The 17,500-nt window shown below is 57.7% G+C and overlaps 1 protein-coding gene across 1 annotated transcript in view; it reads left to right on the top strand.

Annotated features, from left to right (window-relative positions):
* Positions 1-10,676: 10,676 nt before the first annotated feature.
* LOC144953832 (transcription factor 7-like 2) overlaps positions 10,677-17,500 on the top strand; it is a gene marked incomplete at its 3' end in the record, with an annotated part of 7,304 nt that continues 480 nt past the window's right edge. Inside the window, exons 1-3 of the mRNA XM_078884483.1 lie at positions 10,677-10,952; positions 13,784-13,891; positions 15,908-15,956. Of these exons, the coding sequence (XP_078740609.1) occupies positions 10,692-10,952; positions 13,784-13,891; positions 15,908-15,956 (418 nt within the window). The remainder of the gene's footprint in view (positions 10,953-13,783; positions 13,892-15,907; positions 15,957-17,500) is intronic.

Here is a 17,500-nt window from a genome sequence, read left to right as displayed (position 1 = left end):
GTGGTGATGATGGTGATGATGGTGATGATGGTGGTGATGATGGTGATGATGGTGGTGATGGTGGTGATGGTGATGGTGGTGATGGTGATGATGGTGATGATGATGATGGTGATGATGGTGGTGATGGTGGTGGTGGTGATGGTGGTGATGATGGTGATGGTGGTGATGATGGTGATGATGGTGATGATGGTGATGATGGTGGTGATGGTGGTGGTGGTGATGGTGGTGGTGGTGGTGATGGTGGTGATGGTGGTGATGGTGGGGGTGGTGATGGGGGTGATGGTGGTGATGGTGGTGATGATGGTGGTGATGGTGGTGGTGGTGATGATGATGATGGTGGTGGTGATGGTGGTGATGGTGGGGGTGGTGATGGGGGTGATGGTGGTGATGGTGGTGATGATGGTGATGATGGTGATGATGGTGGTGATGATGATGATGGTGATGGTGGTGATGATATTGATGATGTTGATGATGATGTTATTGATGATGTATATTGATTTGGTTGATGTTATTGATGATGATGATGATGATATTGATGATGTTATTGATTTTGTTATTGATTCTGTTGTTGATGTTGATTCTTTTGCTGCAGCTGCTACCCATGAAGTTCCCACTGTTTGATTTGGGGGGTGGACACGGACCGATGGAGACTCACTCAGAGAGTCACTCAGAGACTCACTCACCTCCACCCACGATGGTGAGTCACTCACCCACTCACTCACTCACCCACTCACCCACTCACTCACTCACTCACCCACTCACTCACTCACTCACCCACTCACTCACTCACTCACTCACCCACTCACTCACTCACCCACCCACTCACTCACCCACTCACTCACTCACCCACTCACTCACTCACTCACCCACTCACTCACTCACCCACCCACTCACCACCCACTCACTCACCCCCACTCCACACCACTCACTCACTCACTCACCCACTCACCCACTCACCCACTCACCCACTCACTCACTCACCCACTCACTCACTCACTCACCCACTCACTCACCCACCCACTCACTCACTCACTCACCCACCCACTCACTCACTCACCCACCCACTCACTCACTCACCCACTCACTCACTCACTCACTAAGACTCACTCACTAAGACTCACTCACTCACTGTGTCCGAGTGTGTATGTCTGTGTGTGTCTGTGTGTGTCTGTGTGCCTCAAGGTGCACATGGCCTGGCACAAGCGTCGTGGTGACGTCACCGCCACTTAGTGGCGAATGGCGGTTGTTGTTGTTGTGTGTGTGTCTGTGTGTGTCTGTGTGTGTCTGTGTGTGTGTGTCTGTGTGTGTGTGTCTGTATGTGTCACTGTGTCTGTGTGTGTCACTGTGTCTGTGTGTGTCACTGTGCGTGTGTGTGTCACTGTGTTTGTGTCACTGTGTGTGTCACTGTGTGTCACTGTGTGTCTGTGTGTGCGTGTCACTGTGTGTGTGTCACTGTGTGTGTGTCACTGTGTGTGTGTGTCACTGTGTGTGTGTCATTGTGTGTGTGTCACTGTGTGTGTGTCTGGGTGTGTCTGTGTGTGTGTGTGTCTGTGTGTGTCTGTGTGTGTGTGTCTGTATGTGTCACTGTGTGTGTGTCTGTGTGTGTCTGTATGTGTCACTATGTGTGTGTGTGTATGTGTGTGTATGTGTGTGTCACTGTGTGTGTCACTATGTGTGTGTGTGTATGTGTCACTATGTGTGTGTGTGTATGTGTGTGTTTGTGTGCGTGTGTGTATGTGTGTGTCACTGTGTGTGTATGTGTGTGTGTGTGTCTGTGTGTGTCTGTGTGTGTCTGTATGTGTCACTATGTGTGTGTGTGTCGTGTGTGTGTGTGTGTGTCACTGTGTGTGTGTTCACTGTGTGTGTGTGTCACTGTGTGTGTGTCACTGTGTGTGTGTCACTGTGTGTGTGTCACTGTGTGTGTGTCACTGTGTGTGGTCTGTGTGTCTGTGTGTGTCTGTGTGTGTGTGTGTCTGTGTGTGTCTGTGTGTGTCACTATGTGTGTGTGTGTGTGTATGTGTGTGTCACTGTGTGTGTCACTGTGTGTGTGTCACTGTGTGTGTCACTGTGTGTGTCTGTGTGTGTGTGTGTGTGTCTGTGTGTGTCACTATGTGTGTGTGTATGTGTGTGTCTGTGTGTGTCACTATGTGTGTGTGTGTGTATGTGTGTGTCACTGTGTGTGTCACTGTGTGTGTCACTATGTGTGTGTGTGTATGTGTCACTATGTGTGTGTGTGTGTGTATGTGTGTGTTTGTGTGCGTGTGTGTATGTGTGTGTCACTGTGTGTGTATGTGTGTGTGTGTGTCTGTGTGTGTCTGTGTGTGTCTGTATGTGTCACTATGTGTGTGTGTGTGCGTGTGTGTATGTGTGTGTCACTGTGTGTGTCACTGTGTGTGTCACTATGTGTGTGTGTGTATGTGTCACTATGTGTGTGTGTGTGTGTGTCTGTGTGTGTATGTGTGTGTCACTGTGTGTGTGTCTGTGTGTGTCTGTGTGTGTCTGTATGTGTCACTATGTGTGTGTGTGTGCGTGTGTGTATGTGTGTGTCACTGTGTGTGTAACACTGTGTGTGTCACTATGTGTGTGTGTGTATGTGTCACTATGTGTGTGTGTGTGTATGTGTGTGTTTGTGTGCGTGTGTGTATGTGTGTGTCACTGTGTGTGTCTGTATGTGTCACTATGTGTGTGTCTGTGTGTGTATGTGTGTGTCTGTGTGTGTCTGTATGTGTCACTATGTGTGTGTGTGTATGTCTCACTATGTGTGTGTGTCTGTGTGTGTCTGTGTGTGTCTGTGTGTGTGTGTGTGTCTGTGTGTGTCTGTGTGTGTCTGTGTGTGTCACTATGTGTGTGTGTGTGCGTGTGTGTATGTGTGTGTGTGTGTGTGCGTGTGTGTATGTGTGTTTGTGGTGCAGGGTAACAAGGTGATGATGTCTCCTCTGCTGACGTACGGAGCGGAATTCACTCCCAACAGCTCCCCGCCCCCAGATGGCAAGACCGGTACACACACAGAGTGACACACACACACAGTGACACACACACAGAGTGACACACACACACAGTGACACACACACACAGTGACACACACACACAGTGACACACACACACAGTGACACACACACACACACACAGTGACACACACACACACAGAGTGACACACACACACACACAGTGACACACACACACAGTGACACACACACACAGTGACACACACACACAGTGACACACACACACACACACAGTGACACACACACACACAGAGTGACACACACACACACACAGTGACACACACAGTGACACACACACACAGTGACACACACACACAGTGACACACACACACACACACAGTGACACACACACACACAGAGTGACACACACACACACACAGTGACACACACACACAGTGACACACACACACAGTGACACACACAGTGACACACACACACAGTGACACACACACACACAGTGACACACACACACAGTGACACACACAGTGACACACACACACACAGTGACACACACACACACAGTGACACACACACACAGTGACACACACAGTGACACACACAGTGACACACACAGTGACACACACACACAGTGACACACACACACAGTGACACACACAGTGACACACACACACAGTGACACACACAGTGACACACACAGTGACACACACAGTGACACACACACACACAGTGACACACACAGTGACACACACACACAGTGACACACACACAGTGACACACACACACAGTGACACACACAGTGGCACACACACACAGTGACACACACAGTGACACACACAGTGACACACACACACAGTGACACACACAGTGACACACACAGTGGCACACACACACAGTGACACACACAGTGACACACACACACAGTGACACACACAGTGACACACACAGTGACACACACACACAGTGACACACACAGTGACACACACACACAGTGACACACACAGTGACACACACACACAGTGACACACACACACACAGTGACACACACACACAGTGACACACACAGTGACACACACAGTGACACACACACACAGTGACACACACAGTGACACACACACACAGTGACACACACACACAGTGACACACACAGTGACACACACACACAGTGACACACACAGTGACACACACACACACAGTGACACACACAGTGACACACACAGTGACACACACAGTGACACACACAGTGACACACACAGTGACACACACACACAGTGACACACACAGTGACACACACACACAGTGACACACACACACACACAGTGACACACACACACACACACAGTGACACACACACACAGTGACACACACACACACACACACAGTGACACACACACACACACACAGTGACACACACACACACAGTGACACACACACACACAGTGACACACACACAGTGACACACACAGTGACACACACACACACAGTGACACACACACACACAGTGACACACACACACACAGTGACACACACACACACAGTGACACACACACACACACACAGTGACACACACACACAGTGACACACACACACACAGTGACACACACACACACAGTGACACACACAGTGACACACACAGTGACACACACAGTGACACACACAGTGACACACACAGTGACACACACACACACAGTGACACACACACCGTGACACACACACACACACAGTGACACACACACACACACAGTGACACACACACACAGTGACACACACACACAGTGACACACACACACAGTGACACACACAGTGACACACACACAGTGACACACACACAGTGACACACACACAGTGACACACACAGAGACACACACAGTGACACACACAGTGACACACACACAGACACACACACGTAGACAGATACACCCACCCACTCACCCACTCACCCACCCACTCACTCACCCACCCCCTCACCCACTCACCCGCCCACTCACCCACCCACCCACTCACCCACTCACCCACCCACTCACCCACTGACTCACTCATCCACTGACTCACTCATCCACCCACTCACCCACTCACCCACCCACTCACTCACCCACCCCCTCACCCACTCACCCGCCCACTCACCCACCCACCCACTCACCCACTCACCCACCCACTCACCCACCCCCTCACCCACTCACTCACTCACCCACCCACTCACTCACCCACCCCCTCACCCACTCACCCACCCACTCATTCACCCACCCAATCACCCACTCACCCACCCACTCACCCACTGACTCACTCATCCACTGACTCACTCACCCACCCACTCACCCACTCACCCACCCACTCAACCACCCACTCACTCACCCACCCCCTCACCCACTCACCCACCCCCTCACCCACTCACCCGCCCACTCACCCACCCACCCACTCACCCACTCACCCACCCACTCATTCACTCACCGACTCACTCACTCACTCACCCACCCCCTCACCCACTCACCCACCCACTCACTCACTCACCCACCCCCTCACCCACTGACTCACTCATCCACTGACTCACTCACCCACCCACCCACTCACCCACTCACCCACCCACTCACTCACCCACCCCCTCACCCACTCACCCACCCACTCATTCACTCACCGACTCACTCACTCACTGTCTGTGTGTTGTCTGTGTGTGTACCCAGTGTCTGTGCGTGGTGGCTATGGAGGTGGAGACCTCTCCCAGTTCCACCACCACCACCCACTCACATCTCGACCAATCGCTCACCCCTTCGGATGGGTGTTCAACCAGTAAGTGGGAGACACTGGGTGGGTGGGTGAGTGAGTGAGTGAGTGGGTGGGTGAGTGGGTGAGTGAGTGGGTGGGTGAGTGAGTGAGTGGGTGGGTGGGTGGGTGAGTGAGTGGGTGAGTGAGTGGGTGGGTGAGTGAGTGAGTGAGTGGGTGAGTGGGTGGGTGGGTGAGTGGGTGGGTGAGTGGGTGGGTGGGTGGGTGGGTGAGTGGGTGGGTGAGTGAGTGGGTGAGTGAGTGGGTGGGTGAGTGAGTGAGTGGGTGGGTGGGTGGGTGAGTGAGTGGGTGGGTGGGTGGGTGAGTGAGTGAGTGAGTGAGTGGGTGAGTGAGTGAGTGAGTGGGTGGGTGAGTGGGTGGGTGAGTGAGTGAGTGGGTGGGTGGGTGGGTGAGTGAGTGGGTGAGTGAGTGGGTGGGTGAGTGAGTGAGTGAGTGGGTGAGTGAGTGGGTGGGTGAGTGGGTGGGTGGGTGAGTGGGTGGGTGAGTGAGTGGGTGGGTGGGTGGGTGGGTGAGTGAGTGAGTGGGTGAGTGAGTGAGTGGGTGGGTGAGTGGGTGGGTGAGTGAGTGGGTGGGTGAGTGAGTGGGTGGGTGAGTGAGTGGGTGAATGGGTGAGTGGGTGAGTGGGTGAGTGGGTGAGTGAGTGGGTGGGTGAGTGGGTGGGTGGGTTGGTGGGTGGGTGGGTGAGTAGGTGGGTGGGTGGGTGGGTGGATGGGTGGGTGAGTAGGTGGGTGGGTGGGTGGGTGGGTGGATGGGTGGGTGAGTAGGTGGGTGGGTGAGTAGGTGGGTGGGTGAGTAGGTGGGTGGGTGAGTAGGTGGGTGGGTTGGTGAGTGGGTGGGTGGGTCGGTCGGTGGGTGGGTTGGTGGGTGGGTTGGTGGGTGGGTGAGTAGGTGGGTGGGTTGGTGAGTGAGTGGGTGGGTGGGTGGGAGGGTGGATGGGTGAGTGGGTGTATATCTGTGTGTGTGTCTGTGTGTGTGTGTGTCTGTGTGTGTGTGTCTGTGTGTGTGTGTCTGTGTGTGTGTCTGTGTGTGTGTCTGTGTGTGTCTGTGTGTGTCTGTGTGTGTCTGTGTGTCTGTGTGTGTCTGTGTGTGTCTGTGTGTGTGTGTGTGTCTGTGTGTGTGTGTGTGTCTGTGTGTGTGTGTGTGTCTGTGTGTCTGTGTGTGTGTGTCTGTGTGTGTGTCTGTGTGTGTGTGTGTGTGTGCGTGTGTCTAGGCAGGGTCAGCCTCTCTACCCTCTGGGTACGGCTGGTTTCCGTCACCCGTACCATACCATCGCCATCAACTCCATCAACTCTCCACTGGGACGGTGAGAAGTGGTGGAGGTGGTGGTGGTGGTAATGGAGGTGGAGGTGGTGGTGGAGGTGGTGGTGGAGGTGGTGGTGGAAGTGGTGGTGGTGGTGGGGGATGTGGTGGTGGTGGGGGATGTGGTGGGGGATGTGGTGGTGGTGGTGGTGGTGATGGTGGTGGTGGTGGGGGATGTGGTGGTGGTGGTGGTGGGGGATGTGGTGGTGGTGGTGGTGATGGTGGTGGTGATGGTGGTGGTGGTGGGGGATGTGGTGGTGGTGGTGATGGTGGTGATGGTGGAGATGGGGGTGGTGGCGGTGATGGTGGTGATGGTGGTGATGGTGGTGGTGATGATGGTGGTGGTGGTAATGATGGTTATGATGGTGGTGGAGATGGTGGTGGAGATGGTTATTGATCCGTATCCTTAGCACAGCAGCGTGGACTAATCCCCATCTGTCCCATCTCACTCCCCCCACTCTCCCCACGACCCCAGCTATTCTCCACAACTGGTGCCTGCTGCTACTGCTGCTGCTACTGCTGCTACTGCTGCTGCTGCTGCTACTGCTGCTGCTGCAGCAGCTGCAGCTGTCACGACGGCCTCCACACTGGGAAACACTCGCACGTACGTGGGACACGCAAAGAGACACAGACACCCAAACACTCAGTCATTCACTCACCCACCCACCTACTCACCCACTCACTCACTCACCCACCCACCCACTCACCCACCCACTCACTCACCCACCCACTCACCCACTCACCACACACTCACTCACCCACCCACCCACCCACTCACCCACTCACCCACTCACTCACTCACCCACCCACCCACCCACTCACTCACTCACTCACCCACCCACCCACCCACTCACCCACCCCACCCACCCACTCACTCACTCACCCACCCACCCACTCACTCACTCACTCACTCACCCACCCACCCACCCACCCACCCCACCCACTCACTCACTCACTCACCCACCCACCCACTCACTCACTCACTCACCCACCCACTCACCCACCCACCCACTCACCCACCCACTCACCCACCCACCCACTCACCCACCCACCCACTCACCCACCCACCCACCCACTCACCCACCCACTCACCCACTCACCCACCCACCCACTCACCCACTCACTCACTCACTCACCCACCCACCCACCCACTCACTCACTCACCCACTCACCCACCCACCCACCCACTCACTCACTCACTCACTCACCCACCCACCCACCCACTCACTCACCCACCCACTCACCCACCCACCCACCCACTCACTCACTCACTCACCCACCCACCCACCCACCCACTCACTCACTCACTCACCCACCCACTCACCCACCCACCCACTCACCCACCCACCCACCCAACCACTCACCCACCCACTCACCCACTCACCCACCCACTCACCCACTCACTCACCAACCCACTCACTCACCCACCCACCCAACCACTCACCCACCCACTCACCCACTCACCCACCCACTCACCCACTCACCCACCCACTCACCCACCCACCCACTCACCCACCCACTCACCCACTCACCACACACTCACTCACCCACCCACCCACCCACTCACCCACTCACCCACTCACTCACTCACCCACCCACCCACCCACTCACTCACCACTCACCCACCCACCCACCCACCCACTCACCACCCACCCACCCACTCACTCACTCACTCACCCACCCACCCACTCACTCACTCACTCACTCACTCACCCACCCACCCACCCACCCACCCACTCACTCACTCACTCACCCACCCACCCACTCACTCACTCACTCACCCACCCACTCACCCACCCACCCACTCACCCACCCACTCACCCACCCACCCACTCACCCACCCACCCACTCACCCACCCACCCACCCACTCACCCACCCACTCACCCACTCACCCACCCACCCACTCACCCACTCACTCACTCACTCACCCACCCACCCACCCACTCACTCACTCACCCACTCACCCACCCACCCACCCACCCACTCACTCACTCACTCACTCACCCACCCACCCACCCACCCACTCACTCACCCACCCACTCACCCACCCACCACCCACTCACTCACTCACTCACCCACCCACCCACCCACCCACTCACTCACTCACTCACCCACCCACTCACCCACCCACCCACTCACCCACCCACCCACCCAACCACTCACCCACCCACTCACCCACTCACCCACCCACTCACCCACTCACTCACCAACCCACTCACTCACCCACCCACCCAACCACTCACCCACCCACTCACCCACTCACTCACTCACCCACCCACTCACCCACCCACCCACCCACCCACCCACTCACTCACTCACTCACCCACCCACCCACCCACTCACTCACTCACTCACTCACCCACCCACCCACCCACCCACTCACCCACCCACCCACCCACCCACTCACTCACCCACTCACCCACCCACCCACTCACTCACTCACTCACCCACCCACTCACCCACCCACCCACTCACCCACCCACTCACCCACCCACCCACTCACCCACCCACTCACCCACCCACTCACCCACTCACCCACCCACCCACTCACCCACCCACTCACCCACCCACTCACCCACTCACCCACCCACCCACCCACTCACCCACCCACCCACCCACCCTCCCACCCACTCACCCACCCACCCACTCACCCACTCACCTACCCACCCACCCACTCACCCACCCACTCACTCACTCACTCACCCACCCACTCACCCACTCACCCACTCACCCACCCACTCACCCACCCACCCACCCACCCACTCACCCACCCACTCACCCACTCACCCACCCACCCACTCACTCACTCACCCACCCACCCACCCACTCACCCACTCACCCACCCACCCACCCACCCACTCACTCACTCACCCACCCACCCACCCACCCACCCACTCACCCACCCACCCACCCACCCACTCACCCACTCACTCACTCACCCACCCACCCACCCACTCAATCACCCACCCACCCACCCACCCACTCACTCACCCACCCACCCACCCACTCACCAACCCACTCACCCAACCACTCACCCACCCACCCACCCACCCACTCACTCACTCACTCACCCACTCACCCACCCCACCCACCCACTCACCCACTCACTCACTCACCCACCCACCCACCCACTCAATCACCCACCCACCCCACCCACCCACTCACCCACCCACCCACCCACTCACTCACTCACCCACCCACTCACCCACCCACCCACCCACCCACCCACCCACTCAATCACCCACCCACCCACCCACCCACTCACCCACCCACCCACCCACCCACCCACTCACCCACCCACTCACTCACCCACCCACCCACCCACTCACCCACCCACCCACCCACCCACTCACCCACCCACCCAACTACTCACCCACCCACCCACCCACTCACCCACTCACCCACCCACCCACCCACTCACCCACCCACCCACCCACTCACCCACCCACTCACTCACCCACCCACCCACTCACCCACTCACCCACCCACTCACTCACCCACCCACCCACTCACTCCTTTTCTCTCCCTCCCGCCCCACAGACGCAGGATGGATCTGCCTGCCCCCCACTCTTCCATTCCCTCCCGCGGTGGCTGCGGTGGTGGTGGTGGTGGTGGTAGTGGCGGTGGTGGTGGCGGTGGTGGTGGTAGCAATGGTGGTAACTCCCCCTGCCATCAGCTCCACCGAGGGAGGGAATTGGGGGGGCTCTGGGGGGCTCGCTAGGGGACAGCCCCCCACACAGGCCCCCCCCCAACAGCAGCAGCAGCAACAACAGCCCCCCACTCACCAAAGGTGCCACGTCAAGAAACCGCTGAACGCCTTCATGCTGTACATGAAGGAGACACGGGGGAGAGTGATCGCAGAGTGTACGCTGAAGGAGAGTGCTGCGATCAACCAGATCCTGGGGCGGAGGGTGAGTGGGTGGGTGGGTGAGTGGGTGGGTGAGTGGGCGGGTGGGTGGGTGAGTGGGTGAGTGGGTGGGTGAGTGAGTGGGTGGGAGAGTGGGCGGGTGGGTGGGTGGGTGAGTGGGTGGGTGGGTGGGTGAGTGGGTGAGTGGGTGGGTGGGTGGGGTGAGTGAGTGAGTGAGTGGTGGGTGGGTGGGTGGGTGAGTGAGTGGGTGAGTGGGTGAGTGAGTGGGTGGGTGAGTGGGTGGGTGGGTGGGTGAGTGGGGTGAGTGGGTGGGTGAGTGGGTGGGTTGGTGGGTGAGTGGGTGGGTGGGTGGGTGAGTGGGTGGGTCGGTGGGTGGGTGGGTGGGTGGGTGAGTGGGTGGGTGGGTGGGTGGGTGAGTGAGTGGGTGGGTGAGTGGGTGGGTGGGTGAGTGGGTGGGTGGGTGGGTGGGTGAGTGGGTGGGTGGGTGAGTGGGTGGGTGAGTGGGTGGGTGAGTGGGTGGGTGGGTGGGTGGGTGGGTGAGTGGGTGGGTGGGTGGGTGAGTGAGTGAGTGGGTGGGTGAGTGGGTGGGTGGGTGAGTGGGTGGGTGGGTGGGTGGGTGAGTGGGTGGGTGGGTGAGTGGGCGGGTGGGTGGGTGGGTGAGTGGGTGAGTGGGTGGGTGGGTGAGTGGGTGGGTGAGTGGGCGGGTGGGTGCGTGGGTGGGTGGGTGGGTGGGTGGGTGAGTGAGTGAGTGGTGGGTGGGTGGGTGAGTGAGTGGGTGGGTGAGTGGGTGGGTGGGTGAGTGGGTGGGTGAGTGGGTGGGTGGGTGAGTGGGTGGGTGGGTGGGTGGGTGAGTGGGTGGGTGGGTGGGTGAGTGAGTGAGTGGGTGGGTGGGTGGGTGAGTGAGGTGGGTGGTGGGTGAGTGGGTGGGTGGGTGGGTGAGTGAGTGGGTGGGTGGGTGGGTGAGTGGGTGGGTGGGTGGGTGGGTGAGTGGGTGGGTGAGTGGGTGAGTGAGTGAGTGGGTGGGTGGGTGGGTGAGTGGGTGGGTGGGTGAGTGGGTGGGTGGGTGGGTGAGTGGGTGGGTGAGTGGGTGAGTGAGTGAGTGGGTGGGTGGGTGAGTGGGTGGGTGGGTGAGTGAGTGGGTGGGTGGGTGAGTGGGTGGGTGGGTGGTGGTGAGTGAGTGGGTGGGTGAGTGGGTGGGTGAGTGGTGGGTGGGTGAGTGGGTGGGTGGGTGGGTGGGTGAGTGGGTGGGTGGGTGGGTGGGGGTGGGTGGGTGGGTGAGTGAGTGAGTGGGTGGGTGGGAGGGGTGAGTGTGGTGGGTGGGTGAGTGGGGTGGGTGGGTGGGTGGGTGGGTGAGTGGGTGGGTGGGTGTGGGTGAGTGAGTGGGTGGGTGGGTGGGTGAGTGAGTGGGTGGGTGGTGAGTGAGTGAGTGGGTGGGTGGGGTGAGTGGGTGGGTGGGTGGGTGGGTGGTGTGGGTGAGTGGGTGGGTGGGTGAGTGAGTGAGTGGGTGGGTGGGTGGGGTGAGTGGGTGGGTGGGTGGGTGGGTGGGTGAGTGAGTGGGTGGGTGGGTGGGTGGGTGGGTGAGTGAGTGAGTGGTGGGTGGGGGGTGGGTGAGTGGGTGGAGTGAGTGGGTGGGTGGGTGGGTGGGGTGGGTGAGTGGGTGGGTGAGTGGGTGGGTGGGTGGGTGGGTGAGTGGGTGGGTGGGTGGGTGAGTGGGTGGGTGGGTGGGTGGGTGGGTGAGTGGGTGAGTGGTGAGTGGGTGGGTGAGTGGGTGGGTGAGTGGGTGGGTGAGTGGGTGGGTGGGTGGGTGAGTGGGTGGGTGGGTGAGTGGGTGGGTGGGTGGGTGGGTGAGTGGGTGGGTGGGTGAGTGGGTGGGTGGGTGGGTGAGTGAGTGGGTGGGTTGGTGAGTGAGTGGGTGGGTGAGTGAGTGGGTGGGTGGGTGGGTGGGTGAGTGAGTGGGTGGGTGGGTGGGTGGGTGGGTGGTGGGTGAGTGAGTGGGTGGGTGGGTGGGTGGGTGAGTGGGTGGGTGGGTGATTGAGTAGGTGGGTGGGTGAGTGAGTAGGTGGGTGGGTGAGTAGGTGGGTGGGTGGGTGGGTGAGTGTGTGGGTGGGTGAGTGGGTGGGTGGGTGGGTGAGTGGGTGGGTGGGTGAGTGGGTGGGTGGGTGGGTGAGTGGGTGGGTGGGTGGGTGAGTGGGTGGGTGGGTGAGTGAGTGGGTGGGTGGGTGAGTGGGTGAGTGGGTGGGTGAGTGGGTGGGTGGGTGGGTGGGTGGGTGAGTGAGTGAGTGGGTGGGTGAGTGGGTGAGTGGGTGGGTGAGTGGGTGGGTGGGTGGGTGAGTGAGTGGGTGGGTGGGTGGGTGGGTGGGTGAGTGGGTGGGTGGGTGATTGAGTAGGTGGGTGGGTGAGTGAGTAGGTGGGTGGGTGAGTAGGTGGGTGGGTGGGTGGGTGAGTGTGTGGGTGGGTGAGTGGGTGGGTGGGTGGGTGAGTGGGTGGGTGGGTGGGTGGGTGGGTGGGTGGGTGAGTGGGTGGGTGGGTGGGTGAGTGGGTGGGTGGGTGAGTGAGTGGGTGGGTGGGTGAGTGGGTGAGTGAGTGGGTGAGTGGGTGGGTGGGTGGGTGGGTGGGTGGGTGGGTGGGTGAGTGAGTGAGTGAGTGGGTGGGTGGGTGAGTGGGTGAGTGGGTGGGTGGGTGAGTGGGTGAGTGGGTGGGTGGGTGGGTGAGTGAGTGAGTGAGTGGGTGAGTGGGTGGGTGGGTGGGTGAGTGTGTGGGTGGGTGGGTGGGTGAGTGTGTGGGTGTGTGGGTGGGTGAGTTGGTGGGTGAGTGAGTGGGTGGGTGAGTGAGTGGGTGGGTGGGTGGGTGAGTGTGTCTCTGTGTGTGTTACAGTGGCACGCTCTGACGCGTGACCAGCAGGCGCGCTACTACGAGTTGGCACGGAAGGAGCGCCAGCTCCACATGCAGCTGCACCCCGGCTGGTCCGCAAGAGACAACTACGTAACGCACGCACACAGACACACACACACATAGACACACACACACACACACATAGACACACATACACACACACACAGACACACACACACACACATAGACACACACACAGACACACACACACACACAGACACACACACACACAGACACACACACATAGACACACACACAGACACACACAGACACACACACATAGACACACACACAGACACACACACACACACACAGACACACACACACACACACAGACACACACACATAGACACACACACAGACACACACACACACACAGACACACACATAGACACACACATAGACACACACACAGACACACACACATAGACACACACACAGACACACACACACACAGACACACACACAGACACACAAACACACACACAGACACACACACACACACAGACACAGACACACACACATAGACACACACACAGACACACACACACACAGACACACACACAGACACACACACACACACAGACACACATAGACATACACACACACACATAGACACACACACACACATAGACATACACATATACACACACACACATAGACACACACACACACATAGACACACACACACACACAGACATAGACACACACACACACACATACACACACAGACACACACACAGACACACAGACACAGACACACATAGACACACGCACACACACACATACACACATACACACACACACAGACACACACACACATAGACACACACACACATAGACATACACACACACACAGACACACACATATACACACACACACACACACAGACACACACACACACACACATAGACACACACACACATAGACACACACACACATAGACACATAGACACACACACATAGACACAGACACACACGCACACACACAGACACATTGACACACATAGACGCACACACGCACACACGCACACACACAGACACACATAGACACATAGACACACATAGACACACACACACAGACACACACAGACACACATAGACACATAGACACACACACACACACATAGACACATAGACACACATAGACACACACACACACACACATAGACACACACACACACACAGACACACACATAGACACACACACACACAGACACATAGACGTACACACATAGACACACACACACACAGACACACAGACATACATACACACAGACACACACACACAGACACACACACACAGACACACACAGACACACACAGACACACACGTAGACACACACAGACATACACACACACACCCACCCACCCAACCACCCACCCACTCACCCACCCACCCACCCACTCACCCACCCACCCACTCACCCACCCACCCACTCACCCACTCATCCACCCACCCACCCACTCACTCACTCACCCACCCACCCACCCACCCACCCACTCACTCACCCACCCACTCACCCACCCACTCACTCACCCACCCACCCACTCACTCACTCACCCACCCACCCACTCACCCACCCACTTACTCACTCACCCACCCACTCACCCACCCACCCACTCACTCATCCACCCACTCACCCATCCACTCACTCACCCACCCACCCACCCACCCACCCACTCACTCACCCACTCACTCACTCACCCACCCACCCACTCACCCACCCACCCACCCACTCACCCACCCACGCACCCACTCACCCACCCACGCACCCACCCACTCACTCACTCACTCACCCACCCACTCACCCACTCATCCACCCACCCACTCACCCACTCACTCACTCACTCACCCACCCACCCACTCACCCACCCACCCACGCACCCACCCACCCACCCACCCACCCACTCACTCACTCACCCACCCACTCACTCACTCAGCCACCCACTCACCCACTCACCCACTCACTCACTCACTCACCCACTCACCCACTCACTCACCCATCCACTCACCCACCCACCCACCCACTCACCCACTCACCCACCCTCTGTTCGACTGTATAAATATTCTGACTCTCTCTTTCTCTCTCTGCTCATCCCAGGGCAAGCGGAAAAAGAGGAAAAGGGAGAGACAACACGGGGAGATCGCGGGTAAGAGAGGCACCCTCATTAACATTGAACCCTGTGGGAGTCTCAGTGATTAACACTGAACCCTGTGGGAGTCTCAGTGATTAACACTGAACCCTGTGGGAGTCTCAGTGATTAACACTGAACCCTGTGGGAGCCTTAGTCTGGCTCTGTGAGTCTCAGTGATTAACACTGAACCCTGTGGGAGTCTCAGTGATTAACACTGAACCCTGTGGGAGCCTTAGTCTGGCTCTGTGAGTCTCAGTGATTAACACTGAACCCTGTGGGAGCCTTAGTCTGGCTCTGTGAGCCTCAGTGATTAACACTGAACCCTGTGGGAGCCTTAGTCTGGCTCTGTGAGTCTCAGTGATTAACACTGAACCCTGTGGGAGTCTCAGTGATTAACACTGAACCCTGTGGGAGCCTTAGTCTGGCTCTGTGAGCCTCAGTGATTAACACTGAACCCTGTGGGAGCCTTAGTCTGGCTCTGTGAGTCTCAGTGATTAACACTGAACCCTGTGGGAGTCTCAGTGATTAACACTGAACCCTGTGGGAGCCTTAGTCTGGCTCTGTGAGCCTCAGTGATTAACACTGAACCCTGTGGGAGCCTCAGTGATTAACACTGAACCCTGTGGGAGCCTTAGTCTGGCTCTGTGAGCCTCAGTGATTAACACTGAACCCTGTGGGAGTCTCAGTGATTAACACTGAACCCTGTGGGAGCCTCAGTCTGGCTCTGTGAGCCTCAGTGATTAACACTGAACCCTGTGGGAGCCTTAGTCTGGCTCTGTGAGTCTCAGTGATTAACACTGAACCCTGTGGGAGCCTCAGTGATTAACACTGAACCCTGTGTGAGCCTCAGTGATTAACACTGAACCCTGTGGGAGCCTTAGTCTGGCTCTGTGAGCCTCAGTGATTAACACTGAACCCTGTGGGAGCCTCAGTGATTAACACTGAACCCTGTGGGAGCCTTAGTCTGGCTCTGTGAGTCTCAGTGATTAACACTGAACCCTGTGGGAGTCTCAGTGATTAACACTGAACCCTGTGGGAGCCTTAGTCTGGCTCTGTGAGCCTCAGTGATTAACATTGAACCCTCTGAGAGCCTCAGTGATTAACACTGAACCCTGTGGGAGCCTTAGTCTGGCTCTGTGAGCCTCAGTGATTAACACTGAACCCTGTGGGAGCCTTAGTCTGGCTCTGTGAGCCTCAGTGATTAACACTGAACCCTGTGGGAGCCTCAGTGATTAACACTGAACCCTGTGGGAGCCTTAGTCTGGCTCTGTGAGCCTCAGTGATTAACATTGAACCCTGTGAGAGCCTTAGTGATTAACACTGAACCCTGTGGGAGCCTTAGTCTGGCTCTGTGAGCCTCAGTGATTAACACTGAACCCTGTGGGAGCCTTAGTCTGGCTCTGTGAGCCTCAGTGATTAACATTGAACCCTCTGAGAGCCTCAGTGATTAACACTGAACCCTGTGGGAGCCTTAGTCTGGCTCTGTGAGCCTCAGTGATTAACACTGAACCCTGTGGGAGTCTCAGTGATTAACACTGAACCCTGTGGGAGCCTTAGTC

This window comes from Lampetra fluviatilis (genome assembly GCF_964198595.1).
Source record: "Lampetra fluviatilis chromosome 45 unlocalized genomic scaffold, kcLamFluv1.1 SUPER_45_unloc_2, whole genome shotgun sequence".
NCBI classification, from domain to species: Eukaryota; Metazoa; Chordata; class Hyperoartia; order Petromyzontiformes; family Petromyzontidae; genus Lampetra; species Lampetra fluviatilis.
Note: the sequence above shows the minus strand (reverse complement) of the source record. Positions and strands in the feature narration are given on the sequence as shown.